At 42.3% G+C, this 22212-nt stretch overlaps 1 protein-coding gene across 8 annotated transcripts in view; it reads right to left on the bottom strand.

The window, feature by feature from the left end:
- The window catches only part of LOC114584278 (ankyrin repeat and fibronectin type-III domain-containing protein 1-like), a 348268-nt gene that overhangs the window by 280503 nt on the left and 45553 nt on the right, over positions 1 to 22212 (bottom strand). For 5 of the 8 annotated variants that reach the window (XM_028705981.2, XM_028705989.2, XM_028705986.2 and 2 more), the window contains one exon: positions 8824 to 9078. The exons of 2 other annotated variants lie outside the window; for them this stretch is intronic. In XM_028705981.2, coding sequence (XP_028561814.2) covers positions 8824 to 8945 — 122 coding nt within the window. In that variant the 5' untranslated portion in view covers positions 8946 to 9078. Of the gene's footprint in view, positions 1 to 8823; positions 9079 to 10806; positions 10827 to 22212 lie in introns of those variants that run through there. One more of the 8 variants, XM_028705990.2, reaches the window with a different exon arrangement.

Raw genomic sequence — 22212 nt, 5'->3', positions numbered from 1 at the left:
TATTCTGTGGAACTAGATACACCTTATAATTTCTTACTCTCACTTTCTTCAGCTGGTGATGAGTTACCACCTTCAGCACTCAAGTTTTCATGTTTCAAGTATAGAGTCTATCAATCATTCCCTTAGCTTTTCTCTCGGACCACAGCTTTCACATTGCTTATCAGCTAAAACCACAACTGCCTAATGAAAGTAACATCCAAACTGGCTGGTATTCACCAAAAACTCACTAAATAAATACGACATGCCTCAATAAATCAAACTCAAATTCATCCATGCCAATAATGCAAAGCAAAACACACACAAAGCTGTTTCCCACATAGCAAGCATTCAGAATATGGGAATGGTCGGATGAAAAAAATCTTTTTCAGCACAGCCTCTGGCTAGTGAAAGCATTGAAATATGTAGGAATCCACAAGGTGTCACATTAGGAATCATTGTCTGGACGCTCAGGAGCATGCCATGGACCTCCTCCCATGAAAAGTGTTTACATATACCAAATACGTGTGGAATTTTACCTGCTTTCTAGGCATCCTTTCAATTTGTGAAGCAATAAATAAATCTAACTAATCTAAACTAAACTAAACCATTTATATTTTAACCCCAATTTAAAATATTTCATCAAAGCAGTGTGAAGTTTTCTGCTTACTGATCTCTATCAAATCTCCTACTAATCCATTTAAACTAAAGTAAGAATAAGCTCTACTGGCTTCTGCTTTGGCTTAGTCAAATCTTATTTTCCAATGATATCTTTCTGTAAATCTACATTGCACACACCACTTCTCCCAAAGTGCGTACTACCTATGAATAGCACATTTCTTGTCTGTTAATTAAGGGCCAGTTCACACAACCTTCAGTTGCAAGGGCAAGAATCAATTTCTGGACAAAAGGTGAGCTGTCAACTTTCAGCAAAGTAGCTCTCTGACTTTAAGTGGCTGATCTACCATGTGTCCAAATCTATGGAGTGTGCATTATGAGCTGAGTGCTTGTAATTAGGCAACACTCACAAACTCTGGGCCACATACAACACTGCAGCTCTGTTGGTGGCGCATAAGACTACAATAAGTGCAACAGAAGTTCCTTTTCTTCTTCTATCCCTCCTGCTCTGCCCATCAACTTCATAGGACTGGGGGACCCTCCCTGGGGGGAGCAGGCAGGGAAGAAAGCAGAAGTCCCATTGTGCCAATGGTGCCGCCCTGGCAAAGCACTGGATACAACCCTCTGTGAATTTATGGTGAATCCACTCTGCACACTACTCCTTCATGAAAGCTACTAAATTGTATATGAAACAGTGAAATTTACAATTTTCATTATCTGAAATGGTTGCCCATTTCCCCTTGGAAAACAATACACAAATGAAAAGTTATTGCCTTTTCTTTCACATGTCTCTGCATTTTATGCTATTTTATTGTTTGCATCATTTAATTTTTTTGCAATCTCCCTGTAAGGAGGTATCATAAAATGAGGGATATAAATATATAAAATATTAAATATAAGGATTGCTCCCAGAATCACAATACTGAAGGCATCACTCCTAATTAGAAAAACCCAATTAGCATTAGGATATTGAATTGGATTGCACTTCCCACAGAAACTTTTCAGCACACTGAGAGTGTGACTTCTCTAATAAAGGGGAAACTTTACTCATCTGCTTTATTCAACCTCTTTCCCCTTTCTTTTTGCAAAGCCACATTAGAAAAATCTCCTCCAGTCACAACATCTAATAAGAGCTCTTCTTAGATGGAAAGAAGCAATTTTTAGAGTTAAAATGTAAATATTATTTCAACTCTAAAAATTGCTTCCTTCCATCAACTTGCATACAAAATCAGGGTGATGACAATTTTCCATCCACCCAACAGTGACTCAGCAACGAAGCAGTGGGTGGGTGGAGCATAAAATACGCTTTCAAGCATTGATGACTCACAAGTCAAAACTTCCTTTTCCTGAAACAAGAACCAGGTTTTTCACCAATCATCCTGTGTGTACAATTTCCCTTAATACCAATATGTTCCAACAACCTAGAAACATAGTAAAAGCAACTCATGTTGCTATCAATCATCTAGTTCAGGTGTGGGGAACCTCTGGCCCTTTGAACCACAAGCATGCATGGTCAATGACCAGAGATGATGGGAGTTGTACATAAATTCTGTGAAATAAATAACACAATGCTAAAAAAAGTGAAAACCATAAATCAGAACTCAGTTTAAAAGCCTGTATGGATAAAAATAAGTCTACAGCAAACACCTGAAGGTCAAAGGCTGGGGGTGGGCACTGGGATTGTCTGACCAGGCCCAGACAGGCCATACCGGCCACTTGGCCCAGGCCTCCGATTGCAAAAGGGGCCTTGGTCAGCATACATTCCCTATGTATTTTTAAAAAGCACTATTGTATATCTATATTTTCCATTTTGTCTTTATATGCAGATAAGGTTCTAGCCTTGAAATAAAATTATTTGTCAGCATAACGTTTGTGAAAATTATTTATATACTTACTTATTTATAAGACTTTAGTTATCCCCAGGGTAAAAAAAAGGGGAGGAGGACACATTATCTACCTTGCCCAGGCCTCTGCCTTACTCTGCAAGGCCCTGTGTCTGACCACAACTAGAAGGGAGATCTACAAAACTGGGTCTACAACTCTGAATGCATGGCTCCTGGTGGATACAAGCTGTGTATCCACATTCTAGACCAGCTTGTGCAAAAGGTTCAATCAAAACATTGTTCAGTAGTGGGCCATTTGATTGGCACTCGTGGTCTTCAAAGCTTTTTGAATTTGAGTTTGCTTATTATATGAACATACACAGAAACATTCACAAAACCAGGCTGTACACATAACCAAGTACAACATCACTACACAACAGGAAATAAACAGGTTTATTTTGGTAAGTCTGCTTGCCTCTTATTGGGCAGGAAGTGTTGAAATCTGGCACTGTCCCCCCCCCCGTCCCCCACGCAATCCCATGGCAGTGTTGCGTGTGGGGTCTGGTTGGATCATAGCTGGCCTGCAAATAGGCCAATCGCAGGCAGGTTACTGTGCAGGACCTCCCCAGGGGCGGGGCCAACTGCATCAGCAGGCATCACTTGGATCCACACTCGGAATAAATAGACGGCCTACCCAGGCTTCTTCATCCAGTTTGTCTTTATAACCTTTATTCAATTTTGTATCTAACTTGTATCCACCCATTTTCAGCAGTGGTTGGTATTCCCAAACTCAGCAGTTTGGTTTTGAAACCTTTTCCAAATCTAATCTGCCAAGGGGCATTCCCTCCTCTTACATTAATGTATATATTGTTAACTAATTGTGCAATACTTTCTTGTGGCATGTAAAACTGAATGCATGGCTGTTTGCTGGTTATGACTCTTTGTTGCTTTCTACAAGGTTACCCTTTTTAAAGTACAGATCTCCAAAGAATTTCCATACCCTCCAAGTATTTGGGCATCAGGCCCATGCAGACCATATCTGGTTAGTAAGCTGACGTTAAACCACAGTTTCCAAGTCCAAATGAAACAGTAAACTGTGGTTTAAACTGAAGCTGGCACACAATGATGGAACTGATGCAGAAGAGAAATGGGGCAGCCCAAAACTCATTCTTAATTATACTTTCTATAATGTGCTATTGCCAGATTGGTACATTAAAGGTCCTTTCTCCAAGGGCATCCAGTTGATTCTAACAAAGCCAAAAAATATCTAATACTCAAAATTCTAACAAAGCCAAAAAATATCTAATACTCAAAATCAACGTGGTGTAGTGGCTTAGAGTATTGGACTACAACCCAGGAAACCAGGAAACTCAGCCATGAAGTACATCTAACTGACCTTGGTCAGCCAGGTTCTCTCAATCTAACCTTCCTCACAGGGTTGTTGTCAGGATAAAATATGGCTGAGAACCATTTACACCATTTGGACCTCCTTGGAGGTATGGTGGGATATAAATGAAAAAATAACTACACATTAAGCATTTACCAGGTTTCTTAACATCACCAATTATAGACTGCTATCCCTAACACATAATCTCTTTGTTAATCATATGGTCCTGAGGACAACATCACTGCAAGACAATCTTTCAAGATAGTTCCAGAATATGGCCTTCAGTCACATCTAATCTTATGCCAAACACAATACTTTCTTCCAAACCAAATAGTATTTGAGAAATATAACTAATTCTTTTAAAGTAACTCCATTTTATACATTTCACCCAAGGGGTTTAAGACAGCCATAACTCTGTTTTAGGACTACTTTGCAATTTACATTTAGCAAAAACTGTCACTCATTATCAGAACGAAAGACTATCATTTAAATTCTCTCTGTCTCTCTCTCGCCAAATAGAAATAATAGTAAGCATATGATTAACCCCTTACAGCCTTGGTTTTGTTTACTAAATACCAGCAAGGGATCATCTTGATCAGGATCACAGTGTGGGACAGGGGGAAGTTATTTGGCTCTTTCACCCTGCTATGATCCTGAGTTGGATGCCCAACCCCCACAGCTGCATTTTGCCCAAGAAATAAAGCTACAATGAGTTCCAATAGAGGCCTTCCCCCTGTGGTCAAACAGCAGCACAGGTCTGATCCCAAATCTACCTCCATCCTGTAATTGCTGTTTAGTAAACAAAAAGCAAACACGGAAGTCATCACATCTAGTTTGGTCTTCAGATATGGGGAAACAACATTGCAGGAAATGCACACCTCCTTTGCAATACTGCAAAATAATTTACAATTAAGATGAGTAGTACTACATACAATGTCACAATGTTTAATACATCGTACTGTGTAGCTTCTAACGGTACCCACATTCTTAGGCAATTCCTAAAAAGTGCTCTCTGAAGTGGGGAACAAAAGACACCAATAAATTTCATGGAGTTTTTTGGAGCAGGAAGAGCTCCACCCCTTTCCCTCCCTTCTCTCAAAATATCATTCATGAACTGCTGGTGGCATGTATCTATGGGTATAATTATGACTTGTCTTCCGTTAAAGCAGTATTGCTGAGAGGCACAGCTTAAAAAAGATTCTGCAAAGTCAATTTTATTTCAGCCAGGATGAATGTGATAAGTGATGGCCACAACAGAAGCCTTTTCATTATTATTATTATTATTATTATTACTTTTATTATTATTATTATCCTCATTATTATCATCATCATTTTATTTATATAACACCTTATAGCCACAGGTCTCAGGGCAGTTCACAAGTATTACTTTGGTAACACCACTCTACCCTTTGCCCTACCTGTGTTTCTCCACCCCCAAAATTATTACCTAAAACAAGGTAAATCAGAATAAGCACATTTGAAAGAGCATGTGCATTTCAGCCACATCATTTTTATTCCATCCCATGATTTGCATCTTCTAGACTGCAATTGAGTGATGCAAAAAACATGAGACAACAAACCATGAGGAAAAGCCTCCATCAAAGAGCAGAGTTAAAGCTTCTTGTGGTTTAATATGCAAAGCCTAAGCAGCTCAATCAAGCAACCAAAGCTAAATGTCATTTCCTCCCTTGACACAATCACTCTCTTGTTAAAATAGGACATATTTTGTTTGGTGGCCCATTAGGAAAAATATATATATATTATAGGTTACAAAAGAATAGCAGGATCAGTGCACACACTGTCAAAGATGAGAGACCAAAGGTTGATGAATGATTTCTTGTTTGAATCATGTACTCCAATTCAAAAATAAACTGTGATGAAATACATAAATATTTAGCAAACTGTATCCTTACAAAGTACTAGAACTTCAGGTCCCTTGAGTAATCATGTTAATTTTGTATCCCAAGCTGTAATTAAAAAAAACACCAGTGAAGGTTATGGAAGCCCATGAGAAGAAGAGAAACAGTGGTCTACATCAAAGAAGATGGAAGTTGTGCCTGTAACAAGTTTTTCTCTGCTTTAATGGACAGAAGCTAACTAGGAAGACGACCCCAAGAGCTTTTGTAGGGGTGGATTATGTTGTGGCAGGAAGAAAAAAAATACCTGAAACACATGAAAGCTCACTGAAGTCGACCAACTTTTTGGATTTTAAAATTGCAACACTGGGCTTGTATATTGTTAAGCATACTGTAATAAATAAATTAGCTATAAAGAAAAAGCACAGTGTTAAAAGGCTTCAGTCTGTCTCCAACCATCTTGAGATGATCCACATCTACCAGTGTGATTCACAATCACTACTGAGTCTCTGAAGATTGAGAGGCAAGGAAAAGCTCATTAAAAGAAACCTATTAATATCTATAGCTACTCTCTTTATATCGAAATAAACGTAATCCAGCAGCACACAAACTATGCACTACAGCATCTGTGTGAGCAATTCTATGGCACAGATTTATTTCTCCTGGGTTACCAATTAAATCTTAAAATAGATGGTATAGATAAACACTGAAACACAAGTATCTACAGTAGGGCATGTAATGGTTACACAGATAAGTAACAGTAACACTCCAGTTTCTATTTTGGAGCTGAGATACAGCAATAGCTGCCATGTTCTGTAATGGCTATTGTGGGTGCTCAACATTCCTACACATACAAGCTGGAAAAACATTCCTACACATACAAGCTGGAAAAAATTCAACAAACTAAGATAACGAAAAAAATCAGGAGAAAAACTGCAACAATATGTGCAACAGTATGTATAAACTGTCCAACATTCCTTAACTTTCGGTGATCCTACAGACCAGCTCTGAATTTCATCATCCTTGGAAGCTTATGACCAATGTATCTTGCTGAAAAGTGCTACTTTGACTTTAAATAATCTGTGATATTGCATGCCAAGATTAGCATACACAACAAATATTCTGTTTAATGGTAACAAAATATAGGCTGATCCAAGAGAAGCGAGCAGCCACCTAGAAGGCCCCTTTCCATGGTGGTGGAACTGAAGTAAAAGCCTCCCCCAAAGATCTGAGAGCCATATAGGGGCATGAAACAGTGGGGTGGAGGGCACAAAGTCTATAGACCTCAGGTAGCTCTTGATATCTTTAGGATGGGCAGCTCCCAACAAAATATCAAAAATGCAATAAAACCTCAAACATTAAAAACCTCCCTGAACAGGTCTCCCTTCAGATGTATTCTAAAAGTCACGCATGCACATGAAAGCTTATACCCAGAACAAACTTAGTTGGTCTCTAAGGTGCTACTGGACAATTTTTTAATTTATTTCTAAAAGTCAGATAGTTTATTTCCTTAACATCTGATGGGAGGGCATTCTACAGAGCAGGTGCAACTACCGAGAAGGCCCTCTGCCTGGTTCCCTGTAACCTCACTTCTCGCAATGAGGGAACCACCAGAAGGCCCTCTGAGCCGTATCTCAGTGTCTGGGCTGAACAATGGGGGTGGAGCCAAAGTCATTTAGGGCTTTAAAGGTCAGCATCAACAATCTTTCTTGTGCTCAGAAACATACTGGGAGCCAGTCTTTTAGGACTGGTGTTATATGGTCCCAGCGGCCACTCAGTATTTCATCTGAACTTCAAAATGGGACCAGTAATATCAATGGAACAACCATTCAACCACCTCACGCACTCAATCTGGTGATTAGATCAGGTATTTACAAGGTTTAGTACCAACATTAATAACCTCCAAGAGTTTGTTAATAACATCCAAAGAAAAGAGTTCAGCTATGGAATATAGATTTAGTCTTCTAACAAATACATATCTATAGTCTTGTTACAGGAGTAAAACCAATGCTTTGTCTTAATGGCAAAGGTACTCCAGAGCGTCCCATCATGACTTCAGTCACCCCAATCCTCCTGGCAAAAAAGAAAATATCAAGTACTCCCGTTCTTAGAGAGAAAAAGAATGAGTGTCTCTACATGTGAAACAGACAGAAATACATTAAAGCAAACACTCATGAATAACTGTAATAATATAATCACTGTTTACATTCATGAGAATTCAATCTACGATTTGGTTTTTTACTAGTTTTACATGTTAGATTCCAGTGCATGGAGCAGTGCAAAATGATAGTGATTTCACTAAGGTCAACAGTAATAACCTGCCCTTTCCCTCCGTAGCTTTAAGTCTGATGGACCCCAATCTCCTCCTCCTCCTATTGATAAGCTTAATTGGAAATATGTGCACAATAATCTAGTAAAAATAAAAGACACCACACAAATAAAATAGGACGAGTGTTTAACAGAAACCTTTTTCAGGTAAGAAATGATTACTCAGTGTTTTGTAATACTCATGCTCCTTTCTCCATATAATGTACTGAAGCTGACCACACTGGCAGCTTAATCCTGCTTCAACATTGGTGACAGGAAGCCATCTGCCACTGCACCTAAGACAGCAGGCTACATTTTTGGAGGGAAGGGGAGTACAGGAGAGGTCATGAACCATGCATATTCTGTTCTCCAGCAGAAGAGAATGCTTGGAGAGCTTATGGGTACCAGCTTGGTGGGAGCTGCTGCCCCCTAGCATCTGCCTAAGGTAGACCTCACTTTCTCCAATGGTAGGGCCAGCCATGATAATGGATCTGTTTTTCAAAAAGACACAGCATCACTGGGCTCACTAGAACAAATAGGAAAGTAACCCTCCTTGAAATGTTGGGGTGGAAATGTACTTAGAACTGAAGTACAACCACTGGTACTAGTTGTGAAGATAACTATATCTAATACTAAGGAAAGTTGAATATATTGCTTGGGTGTGCTTGTAATCAGATACTTTACTATAGGAATGGGGAGACCTCAGTGCTTAGGTGTACTCCTGTTTTTCAGAATTCCCGTTTTAACTGAAGACTTATCACAGAAAGTGGGAGCAGTTCACTTTCCCCCTATCCCAGTTACCCTGGCATATACGCATGCTAAAGAATTTTATTTTTTAAAAAAATTTGCCCACTACCTGCATTCGGTGATACTACAGCAATAGCTGCCACTCCTCCTGCTACTCCGCCGATCTGATCGAAATTCATTCCTCGACTTCCTTAGGCTGAAGTACTCTGTAAGCTTTCCAAAAGACGACATGGCACCAGCGCAGTGTGACCTTCTACCATCTGCATACGTGTGCCTGAATCTACACACAGGTTCATATGCTAGAGCCAGTGTGTTTGCATTTCTCAGGATTTGTCGACAGTGCTTGCTGTGCTGAGCAGGTGTGCTAGGAGAGTTAGAGACAGAAAGCAAGGAGTTTAGGAAGGGCAGACCATGATTTTTCATGCACTGATATTTTTCATACAAAAGCAACACACAGCATATAGGAATTAAGTACACACTCATGAAAGCAGTGCTTCCGTGTGTGTGTGTGTGTGTGTGTGTGTGTGTGTGTGCGCGCACACACACACACACACACACACACATTTACTGCAGAACTGAATTAAGAAGAAAAATAATCCCATCTGGGGAAAGGGGAATCCTTTAGTACGGAGTGGTTATATTTCACAGTTCCTACTGTGTAAGGTTTTCAAAAAGACATGCCTCTACATCAGAAATGGAGAGCATTTGGCCTTTAAAGACGCATTTAATTAAGGGGGAGGTATATTAAGTCTCAATCACTTTTCATCATGGTACAGAGAAAGAAACCTTTAATATTAGAAAGCTAAAAAATCATTACATGTCCTGAACAACTGGTCTGTGTGTAGTCAAATACTTCTAACCCTAGTGACCCAAGTACTACACATATACTGTACTAATAACAAGATCTTTGGACTCCTCCTGTACACTGTTGTGCTTTAGAGCCAGCAGCACCAATATCCCTCTCACATAGCAGCCTCTTTCCTACTCTATCATGATAAATCTTTATTATTAATTAGGTCTCAATTAATTTAGAAATTATTTACAGTTATCTGCACCCCAGCACTCTGTTTCAGCACTAGAAAATACAACCAGCATCCACCAATGAGCAATTCTGCATAGCAGAATGCAATTGTCCCTCTTAAAATCCTCAGCTAGTCAGCTACACTCATGCTTATCAGATCTCTAACTCCCTTGATCAAACTGCTACCATAGAGGGGATAGCAGAAAGAGGCATTGATGGGAGGTTGATGTGTCTTCATAAACTCATTTGAACCCTAATGAGCATGTAGGTATTAAAGTTCAGCTGAGAAGCAGCACAGCTGGATACAAGAAGCAAGAAAATACATGATAGCAACACATTTAATTACCTTTTAGACAAAAAGGACAAGAGTAAATGAACAGGAACATCAAATTAACAAACTGTTTTGTATTCTTTTCCAACCTTCTGCTGTGGGTGCCATATTAAAAATTAAATGTTAACTGCTATTTTTCTGCCGAAAGCAACCACACACAATAAAGGATCAGTCAATACTGCAAGCCTGTCACATAATTTCCCTGCAAACAAATTCTTTTTCTGCATCTGTTTTTATTCTGTTTTATTAATTCCATTAGTTGGATTTCCATGTTTCAAACACAGCATTCAGTATCAACAGTATTTTTTTTGCCAGCTGCTTCCAAAGGAGGAATGAAAAGAGAAAGGGGGTGAAAGCCTATGATATGTTTGAAAATTTCAGTGCTGTACTATTCTATGCTGTGCTTTCACTGGTATATCATAAATTTTTAGAGGCAACTATCACTATTTCTGTTTCCTGCATCCTCATCTCTGCAAACAGGATTATTCCAAGATATCATTAACTGCAAAACCTGCATTCAGTCAAATTTGTACAAAGCAGTAACCACTAGCACACAATTTCTCTTCTCATGCTCCAGCACAAGCAAAAGTGGTGCAGATGCCTAAACATCAAGTATAGCAGAACACAAAAACACAGGAGAGGCAAAGAGGGCAGAAGACAAGGGGGTGCAAGGAGGTGAAGGATGACAAGAGGACAAGAAAAACAAACCCAAATTAGACCAATTTATGTGCATAAGACACCTGCTGGCTTTTTTCAGCTGAACGGCTTTAGGAGGTTCTGTTGCAGCGGCGGTAGCAGCAGCAGCTCCCTGCAGTCTTTGAATGAATCTCTTTCTTTTTCCCCTTCAGCTGCTCGGCAGCAGGTAGAAAACCTCTCACAACACCTTCTTGTTTCCATTAATATTTTATGAGAAGAGAGTGCAGCCCTGAGACCCCATTCACCTTTGGATTAAGTCCGGGCAATCTCTCCTCCATCCCCCTCCCCAAATTCAAATAACTCCACGTCTGCCTTGATGGTGCATTAAATTTTCTTCTTTTCTTTTTGCAATCAATTCACTTGCAGAGAGATGGATCAAAACAGCATTCACTCCTGCTCTCGGTCTTCTCACATGTACATTCAGTCTCACACTCCATCCCTCATCTCTTATCAGGCACAGGATTGCCATCCAGAGATATGCAATATTCCAAATGAGGTCAGGAACAACAGAATGGAATCAGGCACCAAGGCTGGGGTGGGGGGAGAAGAGGAGCAGCAGTTTATAGGGTGGGCAAAGGACACAGTGAGAAAGGGAACAAACACACACACACACTTTATCAGCATTAAGCATCCAAACCCTATAATGAAGCTCTTTGAGATGCAGACAGCATTTTTAGGAATCACAGACACCTTGGGAGGGCTATAATAATTATTACCTGACGCAGAAGAAATTGTTGGCTACTAAGCAACACAAGGGAGAAAGAGGAGTTAACATACCACAGACTTGCAAGGCAAGAGGGAGAGGTCTGAAGAAAGGGGGAGAAGCAACATATCGCCTCTAACTATTCCATGTAACAAGAGATAAGAAAGAGTAAAGCAAAAGCTTCTCAGGGTTTGCTTGGCTGCACTTTCCTATCGACTTGAGTGAACTACAATTGGGACTTACAGGTGAGGAGCTGTAATATATTCTGCAGCACTATGATAGGCATATGAAAACATCTCTTTCTACATGAGTAGAAGTGTGTTTGTGATCAAATACTAGCACCTCACCACTCATGTGTTAAAATGGCCACCAGTTATCTCAATTCCAAGCAATATCCAGTAGCATAAAATTCCACTTTTCTCTCGTGATTTTAATGTTTCAATTTATATGATACAAGCATCAAAATGTACAGAAGTGAAAAATATACATATAAAAGGTCAGCATTTCTATAAGATAAAATATGTTTACAATAGACAAAATATTACCCTCTATATGGGGGATTAACCATTCAAATTGGTAATAACCCATTCTCCAAGAGTTCTTTATAAAACCAAGTTCAGGGTTGGGGTCAGAGGTCCAAACATATGTATATTAGAAAAACACAGAAGAGGCAACAGCAAGGAAGGGAAAAGAATATGTAATAAATCACACCCAAAAGTCTGTTATTGAATAGAGATGCTTGAAGAATTTCATATTTTGAAATTCTAGAGCAAACTGGCCTCATCCACGAGCTTAGGAATTCATCACCTTTCACACTTGCCAAATGTCCCAAATTAAGTTATTTGCTTAAAAAATTACAACACACATAACTTTAAAATATGTAAAGGTAAAGGGACCCCGGACCATTAAGTCCAGTCGCGGACGACTCTGGGGTTGCGGCGCTCATCTCGCTTTACTGGCCGAGGAGCTGGCATTTGTCCACAGACAACTTTCGGGTCATGTGGCCAGCATGAATGAGCCGCTTCTGGTGAACCAGAGCAGCTCACGGAAACGCTGTTTACCTTCCCGCCGGAGTGGTACCTATTTATCTACTTGCACTTTGATGTGCTTTCAAACTGCTAGGTTGGCAGGAGCAGGGACCGAGCAACGAGAGCTCACCCTGTCACGGGGATTTGAACCGCTGACCTTCTGATCAGCAAGCCCTAGGCTTTTTTAAAAAAAATGGTAAATTAATGAGGAAATGGGATGGGATCAGACTTATAAGTGAGCAAATGATCGACACTGGCTGGAAACAGACTGACTCATCAATCCCTATTCTGGAACACATACAAAAGTGAATTTATCTGCAAGACACTGTTTGACTGCACTTGCCTATTTTTCTAAGTACTTTAATAGGTCGTGGCACACTATGGTAGAAAGGAAAGTCTCATCTATAAAAGTGAGATTAAGTTTTGATATACTGTAAAGAGCCTGAAAAAAGTTTCAAGCAATGTCACTGAGGTACAAAGCTCAGCTACTTTTGATGGGCTAAATGGTTAGTCTGGGGATTAGTGTTGCAATCCCCTAACCCTATCTGGGAGGAAGCCCCACTGAATTCCATATGGCTTACTTTTGAGTAAATGTGGTTAGACCTGCACTGTTAGGACTGCACTATAAGAGAAGGATGGCCTGGCCACTATTATAAACAACTTTACAAGTCAGTTGTAATGTGCTCTACATAGGGCTGCTTGAAAAGACTGTTCGTAACCTAAAGCTGGAATATAATGTGGCAGCCTGCTTGTTAACTGAATTAAACTGATTCCATCTGACTCAGGAGAGGGAATGGCAGAGACAGGACTGCAGAGCCTCTCCATCCACTCTACTTAAAAACCAGTGTTTGGCTGCTTCCTCTCCAGCTAAGAAATAGTGCCAGAGTTTGCTTTTCTCCTCCTACTTCACAAATCCCTCTTCTTTTTGTGTCCTGTCTTTTAGATCATTAACCTGAGGACAGAAGCTGTCTTATCAATGACATTTGTAAGTGGCTCTAGGAACCTTCTTGGTTGAAGAGCAAGATAAGAATGCTTTAAAATAAATAAAGAAGCAGGAAAAAATGTTACACCTGGGTCTTTAAAGAACTAGTGTAGTGGATGCTAATCAGCTTCCAGGCACAATTTAAGGGGCTGGTTTGGACAAATCTATGCCTGTTTATTGAGAAGTAGACCCTACTATGTTCAGTTTATTCCCAGGAAAAGTATACCTATGACTGCAGCCTTAAACCACTAAATAGTTTGGGCTCATTGCGTGGAATTCAACTAAGTTTTACTCAGGGTAGATCCACTGACATTAATAAACATGACAAAGTTGTGTCCATTGATTTTAATTGATCTTCTTTGAGTAAAACCTAGTCGAATGCCACCTGCTGTATCTCATGGAATGTTTCCTTCCACACAGCCTCTTCCTGTGTGCCAAAATTATCAGGTGAGGCCATGCTTTGAGTACTGATTTTATTTAGAACAATGTTTCCCAAAGTGGGATTTTCCTCTCTTCCAAGGCAAACTGCAGTCCCACAGGAAAATCACAATGTTTCTTTTCTGCAAATCACTCAAAAGGGTGAGATCTGCAATGATCAAGTCTCTTTGATAACTTTGCATTGAATTCAGACCTCAGTCTTCATGACTCTTAAATCCCTAAAACCTCTAACTCAATAGTCACTCTGATTTGAAATACATTACATACACCTTTCCGCCCAACACCTGTTGAACGGGGTAGCAGGGTAACAGAGAGAGTTCCTGCACACCATTTTGGAGAACTTGGAGTCTTTTTTCTGGACATTTGGCTCATTGACGTCCTCTCCGGGCTCTGTGAGGGTCTCCTCAAATGCCTCGAGGACTTTCCACCTCTCTCCTGTCATTTCAGATCAGAATTATTTATTTAATTTCCTGGTGCCACACATATACTGTACGTGGTTGCGTGCATGTCAATCACACATATGTATGGGGATGCCTGTACTGGAAGGCTGGTATGAAGTCAGCAACAGTGTTGCCACCAATCATTCATTGACCTATCACACTTCCACTTGCCAGGTACAGAGCTCAAGACTATAAAATAGTTATATCACCTCAACCCCTTTTTCCCCTTCAGCATCTATTCATTTATTTATTGCACTTTCAGCCCACAATTTTCTCCAAGAAGCTCAAGGTAGCATACATTGCTTCCTCTCTCCATTTAATTCCCACAACCATTCATTCAGTGAGATAAGTTAAGCTGAAAGAGTGTTATTGGCCCAAATGTCACCCAGGGAGCTTCACGGATGAGTGCAGATTTGAACCCTTGTGTCCCAGGTCCTAGTCCAACACACTAATCACACTAGACCATACTGGCTCTCAAATTAACATCCATTTCAATTTGAACATGCAATCAATGTGCCTGTACCACTAACACACACACACACACACACACACACACACACACGAGAGAGTGTGTCAACACTTCCCTTCAGATTTCTATTTACACAGAAAGTCTCCTATTACATGCATCCAAGCTTAGTATTTACATTAGGCTCCAAAGAGCACTTCACAGTATGTTCTTCACATAGCCATCAAACGCATAACCTACTTGCTTGAAATCTCCAGCATTTATTAAGCAACCTTCAAAGCAGAAGACAGTCTGCTTGTAAAAATCATGACCCCACTCTTTTGTGCTACTTGTAATTAGCCAGAGTAACATTTACAGTGGTACCTAGGGTTACAGACACTTCAGGTTACTGACACTTCAGGTTGCAGACTCCACTAACCCAGAAATAGTACCTCAGGTTAAGAACTTTGCATCAGGATGAGAACAGAAATCACGCAGCGGCAGCGGGAGGCCCCATTAGCTAAAGTGGTGCTTCAAGTTAAGAACAGTTTCAGGTTAAGAACGGACCTCTGAAACGAATTAAGAACGTAAGCACTGTACTTCCATTTACTGGAACTCCTAACTGACAGGCCAGATCGTACCTGCAACAGAATTTCATCCAGCCAACAACTACAGCACACTTCAGCACTTCTACCCCTTCAGATGACAAGGCAAGCAACCATGGCTGGCTCTGAAGCAAATACCTAATAGCAGTACTGATACTAGAAGGTGCTCCTAGTTTGCTGCTGTATTCTCCTCCAACTAGGCAGCCATCACTAAGTTGGCCTTGATGCCCAAGAAGGTTGACAAAAAATTGAAACATAATCAGTCCACTAGCTGATTTCATAAGTAAGTTATTTTCCCCACCAGGTTTTTGGAAGTCTAACAATATGTTGTGATTCAAGCCCTTCTTTCCATCCTCAACAGAAATAGGTGCACCGCAGGCATAGCACGTGGCATTCCAAACCCTGGTGATCTATGCTGTGTACCGTCAGCTTCTGACAAATGCTTTTTGACAGTCTGAGTAGCTGAAGCGGCAGTTACAGGAGAAGATGCTTAATGCTAAAAACAGCAAAAAATGAAGCTCCTTTGCCTTTCAAAAAGTACAGCAAGATTGCCCTTCCAAAGTACATCTCAGATACACAATATGAGGCAAAGCACCAAAAATTCCTCCTGCTGCCATCCAAGTAAGTGTATTGAAGCATTTTACTTCTTTGCAGAGAATCCACAAATGCTAATGAAGCTTGGTCTTTACACATTAAGGACTATTTATATATTTTTCAAATTGGTTTCATTTTGTGCACATTTTAAGAAGTTTTTCATGACCATGTCTTAGAGTAATTTGTTTCTAGACAGACATGTGAATAACCACAATGGATGTTTAAATCCTGAAACTCTGCTTTTATCACTTTTCACTCATAATCATGCAACCATCAACGGGAGAAGAAATCATAGCTTGGTGAGAGAGCATATGCTTCATATGCTGAAGGCCCTGGAGTTGGCATCTCCAGTTAAAAATAGCAGGTGGTTTACCCCAAAAATAAAACAATAAAAAAATGAAAATCAAAGGTAAGCTTACATATTTCAATATTCAACATGTCTGGATAGGCTTGCCTGAACAAAAAGGTCTTCAGCAGGCACTGAAAAGAGTACTGTGAAGGCACCTGCATGATGTCAATAGACAGGGAATTCCAAAGTGTGGGTGCTGCCACACTAACAGAAACATTTCTCTCCCCATATGAATTGACCCCAGATCATGCAATCATCATCTGATGCCCTTCTTCATGTACCTCCAAGAGGTCCGGAGGGTGGCAACACAAGCATGGATCTTTTCTGCACTGGCTCCCCACTTGCAGAATGCTCTCCCCTGGGAGGCTCACCTGGCTCTTTCCCTATCTTCAAGCTCTGGACAAAAACATTCCTCTTCTCCCAGGTTTCTGATTAATTAAACAATCTATGGCTCTTTAAACTGGGGTGGGTGGGTGTATTGTTTTTGTTATTACGGTACATATTTTTGTGTTTTTATATTGTAAACTGCCCTGTGGTCTTCAGATGAAAGTTGGTATAAAAATTAATTGATTGATTGATTAAATAATTAATTAAAATGTTGAAAGAGCTATTATATGGCACCTATAACTGCAAGTTCTACAGACTAAAGTTTCAAGTGGGCATAAATGGGATAAAGTGATACATTAGGCAGCTTCCTTCCAAGGAACACTCCTAGAGTCTCTTGCACACATTAATTGTAAAGTACGATGAAACATGGAAGGATCTATCCTACCAAAGCTGGAAAGTCTCTAGTCCTTGCCTTCTTAATATGCTTGGAATGCTACAAATGTTTGGTACACAGTAATATTTATTTTTTAGTTCTATTTGAAACTTATTTTCAAAAAGTAAAAAAATAATCATTTTTTGTTTTTTAATGTAAAGGAGAATGTGTATAAAAACTTTGTACTGGGCAATTGTTTCAACAAACATTAACACCAAAGGCACTTGTTCAGTCTTTTCCAAAATTTGAAAGAAAACCTAAAAATCATTCAGATGGGTAAATCATTCAGCTCAGGGCTGGAAGAGTGGCATGAGAAGGACACAACAGCCATGTGCCCTTCAATCCCAGCCTCATCCTCCTTTTGCGAGGCTGGAATTGAAGGGCACATGGCTGTTGCATTCTCATAGCCCCCCATGGGCATCCGGGGGGGGGGGGTTCACCCACCAAAGGCTGCATCAGCTGGCTGGCAGGTGGCACAGCGTAGCCCCACTTGGCTCCATTGGGGGGAGTTGCTCCAGCAGCATCGGCAGCAAGGGCTGGGCTGGTGGGGCGGGTTCCGCATGCACACCCCAGGTGCCTGCAAACCATGCAATGCTGCTCTATCTAACTAAATTTTACTTAGAGTAAACCCACTGAAATTAATCAACCTAACTTAGTTGTGTCCATTAACTTCAATGTACCGTATGTACTTTGAATATGACTAACATTGGCTATGACCCACTGTCTCAGACTTAGATTTATTCACATCAGGATCAGAGACAGAATCTGAGATGGAGTGGGTCCTGGAGAAAGGGGAGGGAGCAGACAGGCTGCCTTCCTTGAAAACTGGGAGAATAGCTTAAATATTGAGCTTACCCTGTCTGCAGAAGATTTTGTATTTGACCTTAGGGTCTCAGGACCCAGACACGGGCCGGAGGAGTTACGCTAAGACCAGACCATGTCATTACCGAGGAGGCAGGTTTAGTCGTTGGTTGAGGACTATCCCTGCCTCCAGGTCTGGTCCTGACCGGAAGGATACTGGAATCAGCAAGGGAAACCCACATGACCTGAAAGTGTTGCTGTGCAATGCCAGGTCAATGATGAATAAAACCACTGCCATCCACGACCTGATTGTGGATGGAGGATTTGACCTGGCATGTGTGACAGAGACCTGGTTGGATGAGGCAGATGGGCCTGCCCTTGCCGCTGCTTGCCCACCAGGTTTCTCTTACGCACAGCAACCCAGGTCATGTGGGCGGGGAGGGGGGGTTGCAGTGATTTTTAGGAAGTCATTAGTCTGCACCAGGCGTCCTATTGGGAAGACCCAATTTTCTGAGTGCATGTTCTGGAAGTTGGGCAATAGGGGCAGTACAGGATTCCTATTGGTGTACCGACCTCCCCGCTGCACCAAGGATTCCCTGCCCGAGCTGCTTCAGGTCGTGGCGGATATGCTCCTGGAGACACCTAGCTTGGTTGTCCTGGGGGATTTTAACATCCATGCCGACACGACCTTACAAGGGGCCGCTCGGGACTTCGTGGAAAGCATGGCCTCCATGGGGCTGTCCCTGAATAAGTTTGGCCCAACTCATAGCCGCGGACATGCCTTAGACTTGGTGTTTACCTCTACAGATGTTGGTGATCTGACATTATCTAAAAGCGAAACAAAAGAAGTGCCATGGTCAGATCACTTCCTGGTGCAACTGGACTTCTCCGCGACCCTTCCCCTCTGCAGGGAGGTGGGACCGATTCGGATGGTCCGCCCCCGCCACTTAATGGATCCAATTGGCTTCCAGAGAGTGGTAGGGGATGTTTTATCCCAAGTTGATGGCCTTTCAGCTGATTCCCTGGTGGCCCGCTGGAATGCGGAGTTAACCAGGGCTATTGACTGTCTGGCTCTGAAGCGCCCTCTCCGATTGCATGGAGCCCGGACAGCCCCGTGGTTTTCCCCGGAGCTGAGGGTGATGAAACAATCGTTGAGACGGCTAGAGCGCCGGTGGCGGAAAACTCATTCTGAATCAGACCGGACACGGGCTAGAGCTCAACGTCGAGCCTACCAAGTGGCAATGGCGACGGCGAAGAGGGCCTTCTTCACCGCCTCCATTGCATCTGCAGAAAACAGCAGCAGGAGACTTTTTCAGGTAGTTCGCAATCTATCGGAACCACCTGCACCACCGGGGCCTGGTAGGGACCCCAAGATCTCCTGCAATGCTTTTGCAAAGTTTTTTGCAGATAAAGTCGCTCAGATTCAGAAGGAGGTAGACTCCACCGTGGGAGCAGGGCCAGGGTGGGAGAGTGCTAGAGTTCTGTCTGGTCCTGTTACATGGGATCAATTCCAATCTGTTACCTCCGAGGATGTGGACAGGCTGCTTGGACAAGTGAAACCGACCACCTGTCTCCTGGATCCTTGCCCATCCTGGCTGATAAAAGCGAGCCGGGAAGGGCTGGGCGATGGGCTCTGCGGGGTGGTGAATGCTTCCCTCTATGAGGGAGCCTTCCCAGACCCGCTGAAAGAGGCGGTCATTAAACCGCTTCTTTAAAAAACATCTTTAGACCCAGCCAATTTGGCCAACTATCGCCCAGTCTCAAATTTACCATTCTTGGGCAAGGTGATTGAGCGGGTGGTTGCCAGACAACTCCAAGCACACCTGGAGGATGCGGACCATTTGGATCCCTTCCAATCGGGATTCAGGCCTCACCATGGGACTGAAACTGCCTTGGTCGCGCTGGTTGATGATCTCCGGCGGGCTAGGGACAAAGGTGAGAGCTGTTTCCTAGTTCTGCTGGATCTCTCAGCGGCCTTTGACACCATCGACCATAACATCCTTCTGGACCGTCTAGAGGGGCTGGGAGCTGGGGGCACTGTTATACGGTGGTTCCGCTCCTTTTTCCTGGGCCGTGTCCAGAAAGTGGTGGTGGGGGATGAGTGTTCAGACCCCTGGGCTCTCACTTGTGGGGTGCCTCAGGGTTCCGTCCTCTCCCCCATGCTTTTTAATATCTATATGAAGCCGCTGGGAGAGATCATCAGGGGGTTTGGGCTGGGTGTTCATCAGTATGCAGATGACACCCAGCTCTACCTCTCCTTTAAATCAGAACCAGTGAAGGCGGTGAAGGTCCTGTGTGAGTGCCTGGAGGCTGTTGGAGGATGGATGGCGGCTAACAGATTGAGGCTGAATCCTGACAAGACAGAAGTACTGTTTTTGGGGGACAGGGGGCAGGCAGGTGTGGGGGATTCCCTGGTCCTGAATGGGGTAACTGTGCCCCTGAAGGAGCAGGTGCGCAGCCTGGGAGTCATTTTGGACTCACAGCTGTCCATGGAGGCACAGGTTAATTCTGTGTCCAGGGCAGCTGTCTACCAGCTCCACCTGGTACGCAGGCTAAGACCCTACCTGCCCGCAGACTGTCTTGCCAGAGTGGTGCATGCTCTAGTTATCTCCCGCTTGGACTACTGCAACGCGCTCTACGTGGGGCTACCTTTGAAGGTGACCCGGAAACTGCAATTAATCCAGAATGCGGCCGCTAGACTGGTGACTGGGAGTGGCCGCCGGGACCACATAACACCAGTTCTGAGAGATCTGCATTGGCTCCCAGTACGTTTCCGAGCACAATTCAAAGTGTTGGTGCTGACCTTTAAAGCCCTAAACGGCCTCGGTCCAGTATATCTGAAGGAGCGTCTCCACCCCCATCGTTCAGCCCGGACACTGAGATCCAGCGCCGAGGGCCTTCTGGCGGTTCCCTCATTGCGAGAAGTAAGGTTACAGGGAACCAGGCAGAGGGCCTTCTCGGTAGTGGCTCCTGCCCTGTGGAACGCCCTCCCAGCAGATGTCAAAGCAATAAACAACTATTTTACTTTTAAAAGTCATCTGAAGGCAGCCCTCTTTAGGGAAGTTTTTAATGTTTGATGCTGTACTGTTTTTAATATTCAGTTGGAAGCCGCCCAGAGTGGCTGGGGAAACCCAGCCAGATGGGCGGGGTATAAATAATAAATTATGATGATGATGATGATGATGATGATGATGATGATGATGATGATATTCCAAGAGACATTATACCACACTTTGAAAGATACAGAGTTAAGGAGAAAGTTTATAAAGAGCTTTGTAATCTGAGATTCACTATGGTGAGGCACAAGTGGAACTTTTTTAGGACATCTATCCAAATACGCTAGCCCACAGAAGGGTGTTTAAGCCTTCTTTCTACATCAGCACTCAGAGAAGCTGGCCACCAGTATAAATGGGGATATCCATTCAAGCTCCTGGTACATTACAGAGCGGAAACTCTTTCAGCATCTGATGAAACCCAAATGCTAAACATCCCTAAAGATGTACGGGTTGAAGCACCAGAAACTAGCAAGTTGCAGAAAGCCACAAAGCAGCAATGGGAACAGATAAATAAATGTACTGCTCCTGAGGGCAGAAGTGCCTGAATATTCAGGGTATGCTTAAGACTTTAATGTTCATCATCACACTTTATCAACAAGTTCTGCTAGTGATACATTAAAAAAAAGACTTTATGCTATGTTGTTAAGTTCTGTGTGGGAAGTGAATCCAGTAATGGAGTCTTGATTCCTACCAACCTCCAAGTTTCTATGTGGCTGGGTGCAGTTCACACCACCCAGTGGAGGTATTCCCAAAAGGGGAGTTAAATGTCTTTGTTTATCATAACTGTTAGGAGTACAACAGTTACTAATTTGTTTATGTCTGCAATTACTGGACCTGACAACGTCCAGTCTTTATCCTCAGGTGGCTCCACTTTCACAAATAATTCCCAACTGCTGAGACTAGCATCTCTTGCTGTAAAAGATCTAGGAACTGTGGTAAAGAGGGCAAGGGCAGAGTCAAAGGCTGGGCATTGTTATGCTGCAATAGACCCACCAACAGAAATCTTTTTGAGGAAAATTGTTTAAAGTGGGTGGTTGATTGTTCATGTCTGCGCAGGAGGCTTCCAACATATTATAAAGCCACAGTAAAACATCAAACCTCCTGCCAACCTAGCAGTTTGAGAGCACGTCAAAGTGCAAGTAGATAAATAGGTACCGCTCCAGCAAGAAGGTAAATGGCGTTTCTGTGCGCTGCTCTGGTGAACCAGAAGCGGCTTATTCATGCTGGCCACATGACCCGAAAGTTGTCT

The sequence above is a fragment of the Podarcis muralis genome, chromosome 14, assembly GCF_964188315.1.
Source record: "Podarcis muralis chromosome 14, rPodMur119.hap1.1, whole genome shotgun sequence".
Taxonomy (NCBI): domain Eukaryota; kingdom Metazoa; phylum Chordata; class Lepidosauria; order Squamata; family Lacertidae; genus Podarcis; species Podarcis muralis.
This window is presented reverse-complemented; position numbering and strand designations above follow the sequence as displayed.